This window comes from Habropoda laboriosa, unplaced genomic scaffold (assembly GCF_001263275.1).
Source record: "Habropoda laboriosa isolate 0110345459 unplaced genomic scaffold, ASM126327v1 scaffold1319, whole genome shotgun sequence".
In the NCBI taxonomy this organism is placed as follows: Eukaryota; Metazoa; Arthropoda; class Insecta; order Hymenoptera; family Apidae; genus Habropoda; species Habropoda laboriosa.
In genome coordinates, this window is record NW_017101390.1 from 27638 (window position 1) to 46813 (window position 19176).

The 19176-nt window shown below is 33.9% G+C and overlaps 3 protein-coding genes across 5 annotated transcripts in view; 2 read left to right on the forward strand and 1 right to left on the reverse strand.

The window, feature by feature from the left end:
* Positions 1-5909, forward strand: part of LOC108578116 (synaptotagmin-1) — a gene marked incomplete at its 5' end in the record, with an annotated part of 23130 nt that extends 17221 nt beyond the window's left edge. Inside the window, one exon of the mRNA XM_017941377.1 lies at positions 5724-5909. Coding sequence (XP_017796866.1) covers positions 5724-5909 — 186 coding nt within the window. The remainder of the gene's footprint in view (positions 1-5723) is intronic.
* A 3111-nt stretch (positions 5910-9020) lies between these two features.
* LOC108578122 (caseinolytic peptidase B protein homolog) lies at positions 9021-11711 on the reverse strand. The gene is made up of 10 exons (XM_017941385.1): positions 11366-11711; positions 11242-11294; positions 10994-11183; positions 10600-10850; positions 10430-10520; positions 10149-10356; positions 9928-10060; positions 9633-9845; positions 9252-9549; positions 9021-9182 (listed from the first exon to the last, which is right to left on the reverse strand). Exons 1-10 carry the CDS (start codon positions 11709-11711, stop codon positions 9037-9039), a joined length of 1929 nt encoding a protein of 642 aa, XP_017796874.1. The 3' UTR covers positions 9021-9036.
* Positions 11712-12654: 943 nt separating this feature from the next.
* LOC108578118 (97 kDa heat shock protein) lies at positions 12655-18981 on the forward strand. Of its 3 annotated transcripts, XM_017941381.1 has the most exons (13): positions 12666-12734; positions 12823-12994; positions 13897-14095; positions 14480-14836; positions 14945-15266; positions 15352-15607; positions 15690-15820; positions 15886-16163; positions 16520-16627; positions 17783-17908; positions 17974-18213; positions 18295-18585; positions 18673-18981. In XM_017941381.1, exons 2-13 carry the CDS (start codon positions 12879-12881, stop codon positions 18859-18861), a joined length of 2613 nt encoding a protein of 870 aa, XP_017796870.1. In that variant the 5' UTR covers positions 12666-12734; positions 12823-12878; the 3' UTR covers positions 18862-18981. The 3 variants fall into 3 exon arrangements, with proteins under 3 accessions (XP_017796869.1, XP_017796871.1, XP_017796870.1); XM_017941380.1 differs by having other exon boundaries at positions 12655-12994; XM_017941382.1 differs by lacking the exon at positions 16520-16627 and having other exon boundaries at positions 12655-12994.
* Positions 18982-19176: the final 195 nt, after the last annotated feature.

The following is a 19176-nucleotide window of genomic DNA, read 5'->3' on the forward strand; positions in this document are numbered from 1 at the left end:
AATAATTTTAATATAATTAAAAATTAATATTCATTATTTCTGTGATATTTTGTTTAACAATAAATATTCGACGAAAGATTAATTTTGCCGAATTTCTTTTTTAGCAAAATTACTCGAATAATATTTTCTCTTTGAATCTTCGAACGTGAATATTTTTAATATTACTTAAACATTGATATTCACTATTTCTGTGATATTTTATGTGAAAATAAACATTCGACGAAAGAGTAATTTTCCGACTTTTTCTTTTATCGAAATTACCGGAAAAATAAGACTTTCTCTTTGAATCTTCTCACACGGATACTTTCTCGAGTACTATTTAAACATAAATATTCATTATTTTGTTTAAAAGCAAAATATCCGACGAAAGATTAATCTCGCGTAAATTTCAATTTTACCACAATTTTTCCCCAATTCGGCGTTCTAAGAACGTAACGATCGTTTATCCGAAGTTGCCCAATTAAACGAATTTTCTCTGTTACGCAAACAAACGTTAAAATTACCTCCATTATTAAATTACATTCAATCGATTCGAAACTGTTTACACGAATCGTTATCGGAGGAAATAACCATTTTCCTCCGGTATAATTAACCCGGAAGTGGTTCTTAATGCTCAATTCGAAAGCGAACGCACTTTGTCTTCGCCGTGCCAGATCACGACCAGTGTCTCTCTCTTGAAATATTATTTAAATTGCTGGTTCGCCAATCGATATGCATAACAGGCTGTATTAATACGTCTCTCTAACAAGATGGGGCAAATAAACGCCACGTTTTCACCGACGTGAGAAAAATTTAATTTTCAAATTGTACGCGAACATAATTTACCCTCCCTTTCCTCTGTCTACCATTGGAGGAGGATCGTGCGAAAAGTGGAATAAAAATTGCATTAACGAGAAAGTCGAACGCATTTCGCAACATTCAGCGGTTGGGAATATTAAAATTGCTCGCAAATTTATTATTTGGTAACTTTTAATTAAAAGCACCGAGTGAGAAGGGAAAGCAGCATCCTGTTCCACTTGTAAAAGTCGAGTTCCAAAAAACTAGTGATACATATAAAAATTACCTGCAATATGAATTATTATATTAGAGAAATTTAGAGCATGAAATTAAAGTAACCTCTTGTTTCTGTATTTTTCACAATTTTATAGAATTAGGTCATTTTTAAAGGGTCAGACCAACTTTGAAGCTTGAAAATCATACCTAAGTTTAGAATTTTTTTTTTTAAGGAAATTGTCTCGATCAAAAATTTATATTTTTCACAAATTTTAAGAAAATTGTCTCGATCAAAAATCTATATTTTCCACAAATTTTCGAGAATTAGGTAATTTTTATATGGTTAAACCAACCCTGAAGCTTGAAAATCATACCTAACTTTAACATTTCTTTTTTTTTAAGAAAATTGTCTCGATCAAAAATCTATATTTTCCACAAATTTTCAAGAATTAGATCATTTTTAAAGGGTTAGACTAACCATGAGGCCTGAAAATAATACCAAAGTTTAGCATTTTTTTTTAAGAAAATTGTCTCGATCAAAAATCTATATTTTTCACAAGTTTTCGAGAATTAGATCATTTGTGATCATTTTTAAAGGGTTGAACCAACCCTGAAGCTTGAAAATCATACCTAACTTTAACATTTGTTTTAAAGAAAATAATTGACTCGATCGAAAATTTTTCACAACGACTTTACTATATCAACTTTATATCAACCCTTTGACTGCTGCTCACTCAGAAGTAAAACGCTCGCTGTATTAAGTCGAGTTATGTCATTTAACACCCACTATGTACAAAACATATTCACAAATCCTACTTCAATTCCTTCCTCAATTTTCTTTTCCAAAAAAATAATTAACTCGATCGAAAAATTTTCACAATTCCCTTCTTCAACCAATCACATATACTTCACATTCGTAAACCAAAAAAATTCTCTCCTTCCCCATAAATACTATTCATATTTACTACATAATTAAGTACACAAAAAACTTTTATTGACACAGAAAAAAGCATTCCTGACACAATTCCCACGTGAAATTGACCCAATTTCCATCCAACGTTTATAACCGTAGGCATCGTTATCTCACAAAAAGCCCGTTTCCTTCTCCGTTCGACGCTTAAAACACAAAACTACCTGTTAAGCCATCAGGATTAATACGTTTCCAGACGCCGGTCTGGAAATTCCCCGGTCTTTCTCAGCGGTCATAAACTTGGGAGGCCATCGAGCATTTTACTTTCAATTTCGATGTTTTTTTCTATGGCCATTGTGCACATCTGCTTGCCATACTTTAACTTTCTAGCCCTTTGATTTCTATTTGACCACGCTTCGTTAGCGTCGAAGCGCTACCCAGATTTGTTACCTGCTGCGCCCATTGTTCGAGACACGCAGAGTTTCCGCGCGCGGGCACTTGAGAGTGACTTGGGAGCGGTACCTAATGATTGCCAATCGCGTTAGATTCAACCGCCTCCCTTGTCGAGTTCGAAAATGTAGTTGACCAACCCGCGTGTCTCACCCCCGCTGAAGGCTCGTATCCGAGGTGTCTTGGAAATTGTCCGAGCCCTCGTTCGACAGAATCCATCTGACAACCGTACGAGTAGTTCGTCAGAAAATAGTCGTTGTGGCGACCGCCACGGGGGGCCACGCACTTAGGCCTGGCGATTCTTGGCCCTCGAGGCGAAGAGTCGAGAGATGTTTTCCAAACATCTCTGGGTTCCTTCGTCCTCGAGGACAAGAGTATCGCCTCGGCAATGCAGGCCCGCGCCCCCACTTCCTGGGACTTTCCCAGGGAAAAGGGGCTACTTAAGGGAGCCCCGAAAAAGGCACAAAGTAAACATGTTTTAGCTGCCGGGACCCCGAAATTGACAGAAATACGAGCAGATAAGTACTTGAAACCATTGTCAGGACCGTACGAAGAATTCTTGTATCCGGAGAAAGTCAAACTGATTCTAATATATTTACTGAAAATTGAGTTCAGCTAGGACAAAATTAGGGTTTCTCCCTCTGGGGGAAGCCGCTTTTGGAAGTACGGTTACAAGTAAAGGTCTTATTGAGGTCTTTAACATCTTCATTTACCTGCTCGTGTTATATACAGATAGAAAATGCAAAAGGATTGTGTAGCTTTAATATTAACATATTTTCCATTTGTAAATGAAATACCATTTTCTACTTGAAGTACCAAATCATATGCTACCATTCGTTTATTGTTGGAACCCTCAAACAGACTGCAACACACGGCCTTGAGTGCCGCAACATCAATCGGTGCCGATTCTTCAGAGTTTAATTTACGACCTCGCTATATCGTGGCCCCAACTATACTTTACACCACGTCACTTCCAAATCGTTAATAGTTATTTGTCCTCCTAAACACGGAGATAGTCCTTGGAGCAACGAACGTAGTAAATTTAGTCGGCACACCGCGTGCAAATTCGACAAAGCTCGAAAGTTAATTTGTAACTACCACGGGCAAGATGAAACTACCCATTGTCGTGTCTACGAAAACCGCGAAGTCCCAGTTTTACGAAAGCCTGTTGCAGAGTAACACGAAACACCCTAAACGAGTTCCGGGCTATTACAAGTTATCGATTCGGTGGATGGGGTCGGCGAACAAAAAGCCCGCAGCGAATTTCCAAAGGGAAAAACATAGGGAGAGTGTATATCTTCGCGTGGTGTTTGGCCGTTCGAGCAATTTTCACGGATACCTTTTCATTTTGCCCTCTGTAGGATGGACAGTAACGAGAGGGGCCGTTAGCGAAGTTTCACGTCGTTCGAAACGAAAAGCAAAGCTGCGTTCCCCTCGTTCCTCTCTGGATCTGTTTACATTGAAATCGCGTGTTTGCGGAATGTCGGTCGAATGTTCCTAAGAAAATTCACCCTGCGGAAAGAACGAAGGGAAAAAGGAGAGAGATATACGCGGCCGACCTTCGCGATCAAACGACAGGTCTCTAGACTGAATATCGATAGCTCGGTGATAACGAGGCTTCCGTGGATGCTCGCGAACATCAGCATGAAATGAACGGGAGGCGCGATAGTCGGAGGTTCGCAAACATCTTGGATTAAAGAATAGATTTTGTGGAGTGGTAGGAGAGCTTCTGGTTGATTAGAAATTTGAAGATCGAGATGAGAATGTGTGCTCAACGTGATTGTATTTGGGGTATTAAATTTTTTAGGTGCTTGGAACTTGGTGGATAGGAATATTGAAGGTTTAGAGTTGCGAGGATTTGTAGATAAATGTGATTTTTTAGTGTTTCGCCTTTCGATTTTCTCAATTTTTTTTTGTGCTTTACAACATAAAGTAAATATTGAGAAATTTTTTTTATATCAAGTTTATTTGCTATCGGTTACAAAATAATAATAAACGAATGATTTAACTGTAATAGCATTGACATAGTGAATTGTAGGTATTTTGTCCATGGACTCGTATCTTCTTTACTTGTCTGTTGGAATATGTGAATATTAAGACGAGATTTTGCCAAAGGGTTAATTTCTTCTTAGGATAAATTTTCAAAAATACTCAGAACTTTTTGGAAACTTATTCATTAGGTTCTATTCAGAATTAAATGAGTGATATAGGCATGTGATATAAACTCAATGATGGAAACTCAATATTTTTTTTAAATCCTGCGTACTTCATGGAAAATTTTTGATATTTTGTTCTAAGTCGTCGAAATGGAGGTTGAACGATGCGGCTGTAGCGTCGCCATTTTGTAAAGAAATTAAACGACAAAATACTTTCATATTCTTCGAGGATAGTATAACAGAGTCCTTACAAAAAGTTTTCGATTGAGTCAATTATTTTCTTAAAAAAAAAAATGCCAAAATTAGGTATCATTTTGAAACCTCAAGGGTAGTCTAACTCTTTAATACACGTTACTTATGCATACGTTTTCCGTAAAACTGGTGAAAAATACAGATACATAAGAATGTAAACAGAAATGCTAAAGAACATAGGGAAGCAATACTACAAAAGAACCGTGATAGCGAACGTGTTAAAAACAAATGTAACCACAGACAAAAAGAAGAGATGCATAAAGTATAAGACGTAGCCAGAAATACTCGCGATCGACTGTAATTCTGAAGCACACGAGCAAACTGTGATTCACTGTACATCAAACGAGACATCAAACCCACTATCACGATCAATAAGAAGGTCAAATGCAGAGACGGATTGAACACAGTAATTAGGTTACATGCAGAATTCCTCGTTCATTGATCGTTCCAATTTCTTAATCCATCTGTTTCAAAGATCTTGCACAATCTTTGGAAAAAAAGAAAAGCTCTCCTCCAAATTTTGCGTCGAAAGAGATCGCAATCTTTAAAAAAATCTCTCCGCCAAATTTTGCGTCGAAACAGACCACGATCTTTAAAAAAAAAAAAAAAGAAAGCTCTCCGCCAAATTTTGCTTCGTAACAGACCACAATCTCAAAAAAAAAAGAAAGTTCTCCAAATTTTGCGTCGAAACAGACCACAATCTAAAAGAAAAAAAGAGAAATCTCTGCAAAGTTTGCGTCGAAACAGATCACGATCTTAAAAAAAAAGAAAGCTCTCCACGAAATTTTGCGTCGAGGCAGATCACATTCTTAAACATAAAAAAGAAAGCTCTCCGCCAAATTTTGCTTCGTAACAGACCACAATCTCAAAAAAAGAAAAAAAAGCTCTCCGTCAAATTTTGCGTAAAAACAAAAGAAAAACACAAAAAGTGACAAAAATATTAAACTAATTTTTCCTCCCAGGTATGCGTGATGGATTCAAGCAACGAGTTCATCGGCGGAAGCGTGATCGTCGGTTCCTGCATCGTCGGTCCTGCAACCGGAACCACATCCGGCATGGAAGGAAGCGGGAATCAAGGAAGGGATCACTGGCTTCACATGACTCAATCACCGAGGGAGACCATCGCAATGTGGCACACGTTGCATTAAAGAAACAAAGAAAAAGAAAGATAAAAAAAAGAAATATCATCAGTCCTCGAGGATTCTATTCCTCGTCTCTATATTCCACAAAAAAGAAAACAAAAGCAAAACGTGACACCGCTTTATGGAAACATGTGAGGGCACGTTCCTCTTTATTTTTCTTTTTTCTTGTCGAATTGCGGCGGGAGGAATACAATCAGAACAGCATAGGATAAAATAATCGGTAAACGGTATATATGTAAACACAACAGTAGCAGTGTTATATGTATATGTGAAAACCGCTTCTATGAATGTAATCGAGACCGCTAAAACGAAGAAGAAAACCGCGAGAAAGCGTAAAACGTTGTTGCCCGGTTTCAACGAGTTTTTTCCGGAAGGATCGATGTCCCTCAATCCCCGTCGAACCTATTAAATATGTCACTGTGCCACGGTTTTCCGTCGGATTGCCGGTGACGTTCGATCGAATATAAGATCCTATAAACGTGTAGGCGCAATGGTATTGTCCTGCGTGACAAACAGCGAAAAATGCGCTAATTTATTAACGAGGAAATCGTGTTGTAACCAATTGGAAGAATATATTGGAGGAGGAGGAATAATGTGACGGAAGATTCGCGTTGTAAACGTTTGTAAGGAGAGAGGCAATCGAGTTCCGTTTACACACACATACACACACACACATGTAATACAAATATGCACAAGTTACGTGTTAATTTTATATAATTTCTTTCTGACGAAGAAGATATTTTATACACAATCAGCGTGACGATTATAATGTCCATTTGCAGTAACCCGCGATAATAGCAGATTATCGTATTCCGAACGATAAAAAAAGAAAGAAGAAGAAAAATACAACATACTTTTGCGTTACAGACTAACCGTGGGGAATTATGTATATCGTCTAAGTTCATTTCGTGATAAGATATTCAAAACGATGATTCGAACCGCAAGTATATGTTAGCGATAAGGGGGGGGGGGGGGAGGAAATAACTGAAGCGAGAGATGAATAATCTGGGAAATAATATGTTTTTTCTAGTCCTAACATGTGATTTTTATTATAGTCTGAAAGCATTGCAGAAATGAGGTATATACGTATACATATGTATGTACTTCCTAGGCCTAAGTCTTGTACTATGCAACAAAACTGACCTCAAAGAAGTATATTACGTGCAAGGGAAGCACCGTGCATACTACATAGTTTACAAACGAACTGAAAGCCTAATGAAAACGATTCTCCTCCGATAAAATATATAGTCTAACCGCGTTATCGTTGTTAATGTCGTAATCACTTTACGAATACACAAGCAGCAACAGAAAAATGCAAAAAAATATCGCGTGTACCGTTATCGTGTGTATAAACGTTCGTTCAGACAATGGAAGTCTTAAAAACTGCGTCGAGCGCGTGAACAATTGCAAAGTGATAAAATTATGTCATACGGGATCCTCTTCCGTTTACTAACTGAAGACAGAATACACAGTATAGTGGAATTTTTTATGTTTCCTTTCACACTTCTGCTAGGCACAACACCGCTGAAGAACAAAAAATTTGAAAAAAGAATTTCAAACGAAGAGAGAAAGAAAGAAAGAACAAGTAAATTCTGCGAAATTAATAAAGGAAGTCTGATTTATACAAAAGACGAAGAAGAAGATGAAATAAAGAGAGAGAGAGAGAGAGAGAGAGAGAGAAACAAAAGAAACCAAATGAAAACGTGAACATTTCCGACCAAAGTTCATCATATCATATATACTGATAATTTTGAAAATTCCAGAGCTTAGATCTATTTATTGTTAATTTAAGAGAGTTCGATTAAGGAACCTGCCGTACTTATAAATATTTTAGGCTCGTACGTGTATTACAGCGATTAAATGTTTCTGATCCGTTAACTGAGAGAAAACCGACGACGATGTAACAAGCGAAATCTGGTGAAGAGAAAGGATATAAATTAAATGTTAATCATCGTCAAGTATGTTATAAATAAGTATAAATATATAAACGAAATAACGGTATATGAATACGTGAAACGTAAAAGTTGGAAAAATTGAAAAAGGTTTGTTGGGAAGAAACGCTTAATTAGATAAGCGTGGTCCGAATCGTACGCTTAACTTATACTTAACAGTATTTCTATTATATTCTATGTATCACAGACGATACGTGGTATTTATATTAAAAAAAAAAAAGACGTATATATATACACATATATACATATTATTATATATAAAGATGTTCTTATATGTATACCATCGTAATAAACAATCATCTTGGGTGTCTAATGCAGAACGCGCTTTCAACATTCTGACATACTCTTGTAATAGCTGTGACGATATCTAACGATTACGTGAACTTTTCATGTTTCCGCATTCACCATATATAATGAAACAGTCTCTCTGTAAACGCCACATTTGTATCGTGTTTCTACCATAGACTTTCACGCGCCGATTTCAGTAATGATCTCATGCGTCGATTACTTCGGCTACTTTTTACATAAATAGACACCCTATTGTCGGACCTGAATTTGCCTTGCACAATACGATTGAACCAAACGAAAAAAGATTCGCGTCTATCGTGAATTTTCAATGGTTGAACCCTTCGATGATAATAGTCGGATTATGATTGTCGTACAAATAATCGAAGAAAGAAATGAAATTTACAGCGTTACTAGACGATCGATAAGCAAGGCAGAGAAACAGTTTCCACAACTGATTTTCTGAACGTTTCGAAGATGTCTCTTGTCTTATTACGTCGTAAAGAATGTACAATGTATCCTAAATGTGAAGTGTAATCGATATTTTCTTGTAATGTATCCTCATCATTCGATTTAAAATAAAGAATTACTTATTTCCGTCAAAGTCCTATATTTCATTTCGTGCATGTATTACGAAGAAAGGTGCAAAATAGTGACAAAGTTGTAAGCAAGAAATCGTACAAATTATACATATATATTGTATGCAGTATTTATTCACATCTTGTTCTTATACAAATCTTAAAACTATCGCTGAGTGTTAAATATATTACTTGCGCGCTATTTCATTTCAAAAATAAATAATAAAAAACATGTTAACCTTTTTATTTATGCGTATTACGAGATTTTCTTTTTCTATATTCACTGTAATTATACACCCGAAATAATATTCGATAACATTAAAATCCGGAATTCACATTTTTTACCATATTATCCGCATTAGAAATATCAATAAAGTCCGTAGCACCTTTACGTCGTATCGATATCGATATATTTGCACAGTTTTTATGCCATTTCACTTTAAGCAGCACGCAACATCCCTTTTCTATATGAAACACAATATTGTTAAAATTTGAAGAAATAATATATTTTATAACAATAATAATTTACATACCAAGTTGTCCTCGTTCATGAGCAGCAGCTAATTGATTAACTACACGTCTTTCTACTTCATATTTGATAGAACGTGCTCCATAATGAGCATCATATCCCTCGGCCAGAAGTGACAGAACTTCTCTATTCCATTTCAACTCTATCTTATGCCTTTCTTTCGCGCGTTCAGCCCAAGCTTCTAATTCTTTCGCCACTAATTGTATTAGCTCAGATTGAGAAAACGGTAGAAAATATACAATTTCATTTATTCTACCTAAAAACTCGTCCCTTCGGAAATGATCTTTCAGTATTGGTCTTACCTATAAAATGAACATTTTACGTGAATAAATTATTACCCATAAAAACAACCAGTTTTAGATATATTTCAAAAATGAATACATACAACTTCGTCTTTAAATGTACGTGAAATTTCAATATGTTCTGGATCCTCGTCTATGTCAGGATTTTGATCGTGTTTTTGATCCAAAATACGTTGTGCTTCATCTCTAAGTTGTACAGCGTGGTCGGCAATTACTTCGCTTGCTAAATTTGACGTCATTATGAAAATTGCATTTTTACATTCAATTGTTTTACCTTTACCATCGGTAAGTCTTCCCTGAAACAAATTCAAATTTTCGTTTTGGCACAATGTTCGGGTATCATATTCGATATAACATACAATGCCAATATAATCGTACTTCGTCAAAAAGTTGTAACAAAACTGTCAGTACATCGGGATGAGCTTTGTCAACCTCGTCAAATAATACAACAGCATTTGGACACTTTTTCAATAGTTTCGTTAATTGTCCACCATCATCATGACCTACATAACTAATTAAAACAATGAAATTAAGTAATATCTCTATAGCATATAAATTACATATACATATCATGTGATTTAGACAAGTATAATATGTACCCTGGTGGTGCTCCAATTAACTTAGCAACTTCATGTTTCTCTTGATATTCAGACATGTCCAATCGAATAAATGTGCCCTGTTTATTTTTATGAATATATGCAGCTAATTGTTTAGCCAATTCAGTTTTTCCAATTCCTGAAGATCCTAAGAATAGAAATACTAGAGGGTGTTTTTCATCTATCCATCCATTCTCTTTCCTCCTGATAGCTGCAGTTATACAAGATATTACAAAACATATGTGTTCATATATTAATTAATAATTATATAAAATCGATCTTACTAGATGCAACAATAGATATCGCTCCATCTTGCCCGACAATATACCTTTTTAAACGCTGTTCTAACGGAAACCTACGACGTTCTTCTATTTCCTGTTTACAATATTTGGTAAAAACATTGATAAAAAATAGTACTGTGTAAAAATCAAAGCTTGACTTTAAAATTATGTACTTTTTCCTTCATTATCTCATCATATTTTACAGCATGTTTCGTAAGCATTTCTTTGAGTTCTCCATCTTTAGCATACTCTACTGCTCGATGTCCTGATTCGTTTTGTATTGTCGGATCAGCTCCTCCATCTAATAATGCTTGTACACAAGCTTTTGAGTCTGCTAATACAGCATAGTGTAATGGTGTGAAACCTTTGAAAGTGGCTCTACTATTCAAATGATCAGAAAACTCTTCCTCCCTTATCATGAGCACTGAAAATTTAAAAATGTATGCAACATCTTGTAAAAAAAATACTAGTGCAGATAATAACTTTTATAATATTATATATGGTAATTAAATATTAACACTACTATAGTGGTATTTAATTATTATAGTTTATGGCTCAATTTTATACCATCTAAAGTGTGCAATCCTTTTTCTATAGCACTTCCATAAACATTAATGAATTCATCTGGTGCATTAACGTCAGCACCATTCTTTAACAAAAGTTTTATGGCTTCTGGCTGCGCACTAATAGCAGCAAGATGCAATGCTGTCCAACCTAATGAATGGCGTGTATTTACATCAATGCCACCTTTTATAATCTAGAAACAAATATTTCATTAACACTTAACATTCTAATAAGATGTTTTCTATGCTTACATTTGTTAATTCTGGAATGTTGCCATATTTTGCAGCACGGAAAAACTGTTTCTCTATTACAAAACATTTATCAAATATGAGTATTTCTATTCGCACAATTATTAATGACATAAAAAATACATACCTGTGTGAAAATTTTTTGCTTCGCATAGAGCTATGGTTATACCAATACCACTTAGTATAAATCCCAAATTTTTACGTTTTCTCTCAATGTCATGTTTATTTAATAATATTCTCATGCGTGTTAACAAAGGACAAATTTGTTTTGACTTGAGCATATCCAAAAATCTATATAATGGGTAAATATGTTTTTGAAATTTCCAACAAAACTGGACATAACCTTTACCATCTTGATAGAGTATATTTTTGATTTCATCGCTTGTCTTTACATTCTGAGTGCTCCACAAAGTCGGTGAATTTTTAGAACCTTTTACAACTGAATAGAACCGCAAATTACACAAACGTGACATTTTTTTATAAATCTCATGCACTTGTACGTTCGAACAATGCGATTTTATGTTATACGATTATATATATTACTTATTACTAATATATCAACGTATAAGTTCATCGAATAACTGCCAACGGTTACTACATTCATACAATAACACAATTTGTGTTATATTTACGTTTTCAGTTACTTTGCTTTAAGAACACTTCAAATCACGCTCCTACAGACCATATGTACATACAAACGCTACATACCACAAAATGAACATTTTACGAAAATTGTAATAACACAAAACGTATGTATAAAAGAGTAAGGCTTACTCTTCTCTATATAAATGCTTTCAATAGTTCACAATAATATAATAAAAATTACAACGTACACATTTTACACATATATAAAATGAAGGAAACATAATGATTAAAATTATTTATTAAAATTTCACATCTTATACTAATTCTAGATCTTATACGAATCCGATATCAATCTTATACTAATTTGATCATATTTCTATAACGATCAGAAACTTATGGTAATATAAATATCTAGAATAAATATTTATTTCTAGAAGAAATTGTATAGAATTTTCAAGCCATTGCAGTATTTTAAAATTTGCTACACGACAGACATATTGATGTGCAAACCAATCATACCCATGCACATAGTGTGTTATATATAAATTCAAAATCCTTGAGAATAGGTTTGTGAAGAAAATGAAATGTAATAGGACAATTTTTTCTTAATCTGCCCTTTATTTATGAATCTGCTAATTTCTTTCTAGCAGAATATGTATATATTGATCCGGCAATTTCGATCTTTCGAGAAACGAAACTTATATCCTTATGGAAGATTCCAAATGCGCATAATTCCAGAATGTTCCAGAGCAACCGACTGACCAATAGGAGTTGTATACCGCAGCGCCATGATTGGTGAATTTTCAGCAGAAGTAGCAGAAAGAAGTAATCGCAGTTACCGTGCGGAGGGCATTTTGTTCAGGCTATTGCGTGACCGAGAGGCGAGAATTCAGCGAGCTCGTGAATTTAACGTATACGATAATTACCAACGCGTATTCTAAATAATTAGTAATCATTCGTATATTCTTCTCGAGTTACAACATTTAATTCCTGATTTAGACGTAACAGTTTACTCAGTGTCGTAAAGAAAACGTTGTCGAACCAGCCTATCAGCCATGGCTGCTATGTCCGTGATCGGAATTGACTTTGGTAACGAAAGCTGTTATGTGGCTGTAGCACGCGCAGGAGGCATTGAAACCATAGCTAATGATTACAGTCTTCGAAATACACCGTAAGTATTTTTTTATGATAATAATCGTTTCCTAATTTTTCTCCATTATGAAAAGGTACCGGTGTGTTACCGACCACTTCATATACTTTCCTTGTCTCGTGATTCTTTTCGTGAAAATTTATGTAAAACATATCAAAATCGCTTGAAAGCACCAAATAATTGAATATGACATAAGTAGCGTGTAAAGTTCAATCATTGCCATTTATGTCCAAACTGTTTTATATGTTGGGTGTTCCGTTTACTTTCACATGACTAAGAAGTACAAAAAACTCCGTAGTGTAGTTGTGATCCACGAAATATTTTTTTTTTTCTCTCGAATTGAAATTTTATTCGGTCATACGAGGCTGAATTTACAATCGATTTACATCAGTATCGACGTAACGAATGAAGACGAAGCGTTATTGCTATTCTGAATTTGTGTACAAAAAGTAAAGGAAGTGTTACGTGATTTTAATTAAACTTGCCGACAATTATATGTACGTTACAATTTTATATTTACTATTCGTATGTTTACGTTTTAATAGCTTTTTGTAATTATATGTGAATAACCCGTCATAATCTTTATATTTTTTTTTCACTTATTAATGTATTTTATGTTCATGTTGTCTTATAGTGAAATTAAATAATTTTGAATATTTTATAACAAATTTTTGCTAAGTGCATCAGTAAATAATGCATTTATACTTTGATGGTTTTTTTTTGGAACACATATAACATACTCTCTAGTAAGAAATATAGATTTTTCAGAATTGTCTAGAAGCAGAATGTATATGTATAATAATGTATGTATACTATTGATGTACACATGCTTATTCAATGTAAATTAAATTTTATCTGTTCAATAGTTTATGAGTGAAATTTGTGTTTCTGGTTAAATTAATGGTCATAAATATTGATTTTAGATCATGTGTAGCATTCAGTGGGAAAAACAGAATTCTTGGAGTAGCAGCCAAAAATCAAATGGTAACAAATATGAAAAATACTATTCATGGATTTAAAAGATTATTGGGCAGAAAATATAATGATCCACAAGTACAGAGAGAGCTTCAGATGTTACCTTTTAAGGTAACTCAACAGTCAGATGGAGGTATTGGTATACATGTAAGTTTCTTTTGTTAAAGTATTCATTTTTGTTATTGTATCAACAATAAAAGTTAATAAATTGTGATCTTAATAACATAATTCTGTAAAAAATATATTTTTATTTTATGAAATGATAAAAATAATTATAATAAGACATAAAATAATATACTAAGGTACTAGAGATTTTTTATAATCATTCGATGTCCCTTAATGTTCCTTAGATTCAACCTGGGCATTTTGCCAAATTTCTCACATTTGTGAGGACTCATATCTTATTTATATCTCATTTAGAGCAGTTAAAACATGATGAATCATATATGCAACTTCACATTAAAAATTATAATGATAAGAATAATCACTAGATAAAGTAAGATATATTTACATTGATTTCTATTATTTTAGGTACACTATTTGGAAGAAGAACACGTTTTTTCACCTGAGCAAATAACTGCAATGTTATTCACAAAATTAAAAGATATATCTGAAACAGCTCTTCAAACTGTTGTTAATGATTGTGTTATTTCTGTTCCTTCATATTATACACAATCTGAACGTCAGGCATTGCTTGATGCTGCAGAAATTGCAGGTTTAAATGTTCTTAGATTATTTAATGAAACAACAGCTACTGCTTTATGCTATGGTATTTACAAACAAGATTTACCAGCTACTGATGCACCACCAAGAAATGTAGTTTTTGTTGATTGTGGATATGCAAGCTTACAAGTATGCATTTGTGCACTCCACAAAGGGAAACTGAAGGTGAGTAATAAGTATGATTAACTGAACTGTAGGTGAATATTTAAAAAGTGAAGTTAAAATACTAAATTCATAATCCTGTTTACAAATATTGTTTAATTTTATTTTCAGATGTTAGCAAGTGCTGCTGACAGTCAGTTTGGTGGGAGAGATATAGATACTATGTTAGCAGAATATTTCTGTAAAGATTTTTTATCACGTTACAATATTGATCCGCACAACAATCCACGTGCCTATGTAAGATTATTATCAGAAGTAGAAAAATTGAAAAAACAAATGTCTGCCAATTCAACGACGCTTCCTCTCAATATTGAATGCTTCATGGAAGAAAAAGATGTACATGGTGAAATGAAACGAACAGATATGGAAACAATGTGCGCACATTTATTTAAACGTGTGGAATCAACTTTGCGCCAGTGTCTTGAGGATTCTAGTAAGTTATATCTTAATCCATATGTATTCAAATTTTCACAATAAATATTCATCAATTTTATTCTAATCTGTAATATTTTTTGCAGAATTAAAACTAGAAGATATTCATTCAGTTGAATTAGCGGGCGGTTCTACTCGTGTTCCTGCTATTAAACGATTAGTTGAAGAAGTTTTTGGCCGTCAGGTATCAACCACTTTAAATCAGGACGAAGCTGTTTCTCGAGGATGTGCACTTCAGTGTGCAATGTTGAGTCCTGCTGTAAGAGTTCGTGAATTTTCAGTGACTGATATTCAGCCGTACCCACTAAAGTTAACATGGGATCGTACTCAAGGCGAAGACGGGTATGTTATTTTATGTGTTACATATAATACCAATAACGTTTAAGAAACAATGTTCTGATTTTTATGGCATCTATTATTTTAGTGAAATGGTAGTCTTTGAACACAATCATCCTGTACCATTCTCGAAGATGTTAACATTCTATCGATCAAGTCCATTTACACTCACTGCCAGTTACAGTACACCACCACCATCATATCCTCAAACTCATATTGGTATGTACTTCATTTTGTTTTTTAATTATGTTATAATATGTCTATAATTGATAATATTTTTACAGGTGTGTTCACAATAAAAAATGTAAAACCAACACAGGAAGGAGAAACGTCGAAAATCAAAGTAAAAGTAAGAGTAAACTTGAATGGTATTTTCACTGTTGCTTCAGCATCACTCGTTGAAAAACGTGAACTCACACAACAAGAAAAAGAAGAAGAAGAGAAACAGCAGCAGCAGCAGCAGCAGCAGCAACAACAAAATAGTATGGATGTTGATCAGCAGCCAGATAAAAAAGATAAGCCTGATCAAGAAGCACAGGCAAACGAACCGCCTGCACCTGAGGTATGTGTATTTCTGATTATTTCACCTTTAATTAAAATCTAACTATGCGTATGTAAAGTTACCTTATACTAGCTTATGTGTAACAGTAGTAAGATTTACATTTTAATACATATATAAAATTATGCTAGCTATATTTGTTTAATGTTATCCTTATTTAACTAAATAATAATGTTAGATTTACAATACGGATGTTTTTAAGAAAATGTTTGGCGCATAAATAACGATCATATTGCAAGAAAATGTAATTAAACGAAATTACCAAATTCATTCTTCCTAGGGATTAACTACTGTAGAAATATAGTATTCATATGCTTTGAGTGTCTGATGCATGACTATGTGAGTTTGTTGTGGTTTAGGTGAGCATGGATAAAACGCGACGGAACTCAGATGCTGATGATGGTGGAAGAGGTGCGAGGGGTTCTGCCCCTACTTACTCCTCCAGGCTTCTCTCTTGGTTCAGCTTGGTACGCGACACACTATCATTACTTGGACCCATATGTTAACTGAAACATGTGACCATAATTTGTGACTTTTGCTTAGATTGTTCTATGGTTATAAATCGTAATGGTTATATGAATAGCTTTCCGTGTGTAAAGGTGGCATAAATTTTTTATTTCTTTCATCACGTCAGCATCGTCAATTATCTGTTACATCAATCATAAGATTTAAATATCCTGCATGATGTAATAATCGCGTCTTACATATTATATATTTTATATTTATCTCTTACTTTGAACAAATTTGTAATCAATACAAGAATATTTTATCACGTTAAATGGATACAAGTCTGATAGTCTTAGATTCACTTTCTACTTTAAGGCTTGCAATAAACTATTTTTTTTTATACTGGATATTTCGACTACATTTATAAATTAATCAGACTCCAAAGATATATGTATGCATAGTATATATTATTTATGATATACTAGAAACTTTTTACATATTGTAGTTTCTTTAGTGCATGGTATTTAGTTATGTTTAAAGTTTTTAAATCTGTGTCGATTTCTTCTGCAAACTCGGTTAATCGTAGCGACGTTATGGGAAAAATAATCAAATTAGAACACATTAAAAAGATAAAATGGTGGTATTTATAAATATAAACATATGCATAATATGATTCTATATAATATTTTAATGCATATGGGTCCAAGATACAGCTGTGTCACGCCGTGCTGTCTGTCTTTGCTCAGTTATTCTCTTCACTGGGTCGCAGAAGGAAAAGAGACAGTAATTTTTAACAATCAGTATGATAAAGTTGCCAAGGCAGGTAATGCGGTTTGGTTTTCGATTCGTGTAACATTTTGTACTAATAATTCTATTTATACTACAGATAGTTACATAATATATGTTATGCTTAAAAATTTAAATATCACGAATTGAAAACTGCTCGCATAAAAATGTGCCTCTCTTTGTCCTCTGCTCATTTCTGTCATCACCTGACTTCCAGTTTACATGTGTCCTTTGTTTAAAATATTTTAATTTTATTATGACATCGTTATATTTATTTTATAAGTTATAATAATTTAATATTTATAAGTTATTGTGAAGAACAAAAAATTATTTCATAAAACTCTTCAGAAATGAAAAATATTTTATATCAACCTATTATTATTTTTCAGGGTGATGATAAAAGTGATGAAAACAAAGGTAAAAAGAAAGTTCCTGTTCGTACTGTTGAGTTGCCTGTGGAAGTACGCGGAAGCGGACTTTCTCAACGTGACTTGGATGCCGCGTTAGAAAAAGAGGTGAGTTGTATTTACTACAAAGTGCATATATATTTATTCTGTACTAACTTACTTTCTGTATATAGTGCAAAATGGTCGTTGAGGATAGGCAAGAAAAAGAACGTATTGATGCTCGTAACGCATTAGAAGAATACGTTTATGACTTACGTGCTAAGTTATCAGAAGACGATCAGTTGGCCACATTTATTACAGAAGCTGACAAAGAAGTTCTTTGCCGCACGTTAGATGATACCGAAAATTGGTTGTACGAAGAAGGTGAGGACTGTCACCGACAGATCTATTCAGAGCGATTAACATGTCTTAAGGTAAGTAATATATAGTTTATATTAAATATCTAATTAAAGGTATTTTAATTTTGAAATTAAATATAACGCGTTTCTTATTAGGCACAAGGCGAACCAATTAAAGAAAGGCGAATGGAATTCGAAGGCAGAGGTCACGCGTTAGAAGAATTAGCAGGTGCATTGCAACTTGCTAAAAAAGGAGTTGATCTCATTAGAGCATCCATTGGAAAGGATGATAAATATTCCCACCTAACAGAAGAAGAAATAAAGAAGGTCGAGAAAACAGTACAAGACAAATGGTCGTGGCTTGAAGAAAAGCGTATGCTTCTTGCCGGTACACCTCGCACGCAACAACCACCAGTCACTATAGCTCATATACGCGCAGAGAAACAGGTACATATTTGAAACACGTTAAATTGAACATATGACTGATACATTCTTTATAAGTTTTCATTGATGTAATTTGTTTGTACTTTACAGTCTTTGGATAGTATTGTATCACCAATTTTAAATAAACCAAAACCCAAAGTTGAATCTCCAAAGGAAGAAAAACTTAAAGACAAAGCAACTGAAGATCAACAGAAAAGTAATCAAAATAGTCAAGGTGATGGTCACCCTCAGACCAATCAGCAACAACAACCCCAGAAAGAAAAGATGGATGTTGAGTAACGGTTATTTTTATGTGTTTTAATACCATTAATGATTAAAATTCATGATTAAAGTAACGAAAATTATTTCATCACGCAAGTCATTTTTATCATGTCACAAAACCGCCTGATATGTTTTAGTTAGCACAGATGATTGTTTCTCTTTTCTTTTCCTATCACAATTATCCATGTGATAAGTTGACCTATTTAAGGATGAATGTATCACTAATTTAAGTATATTGAATTTTGAAGAATCTTTTTTATAAATTGTTAAGGAAACATATGTATAAGTTCAATTAATTTTACGAATATTATTTTGCTTAAATAAAAAATAATA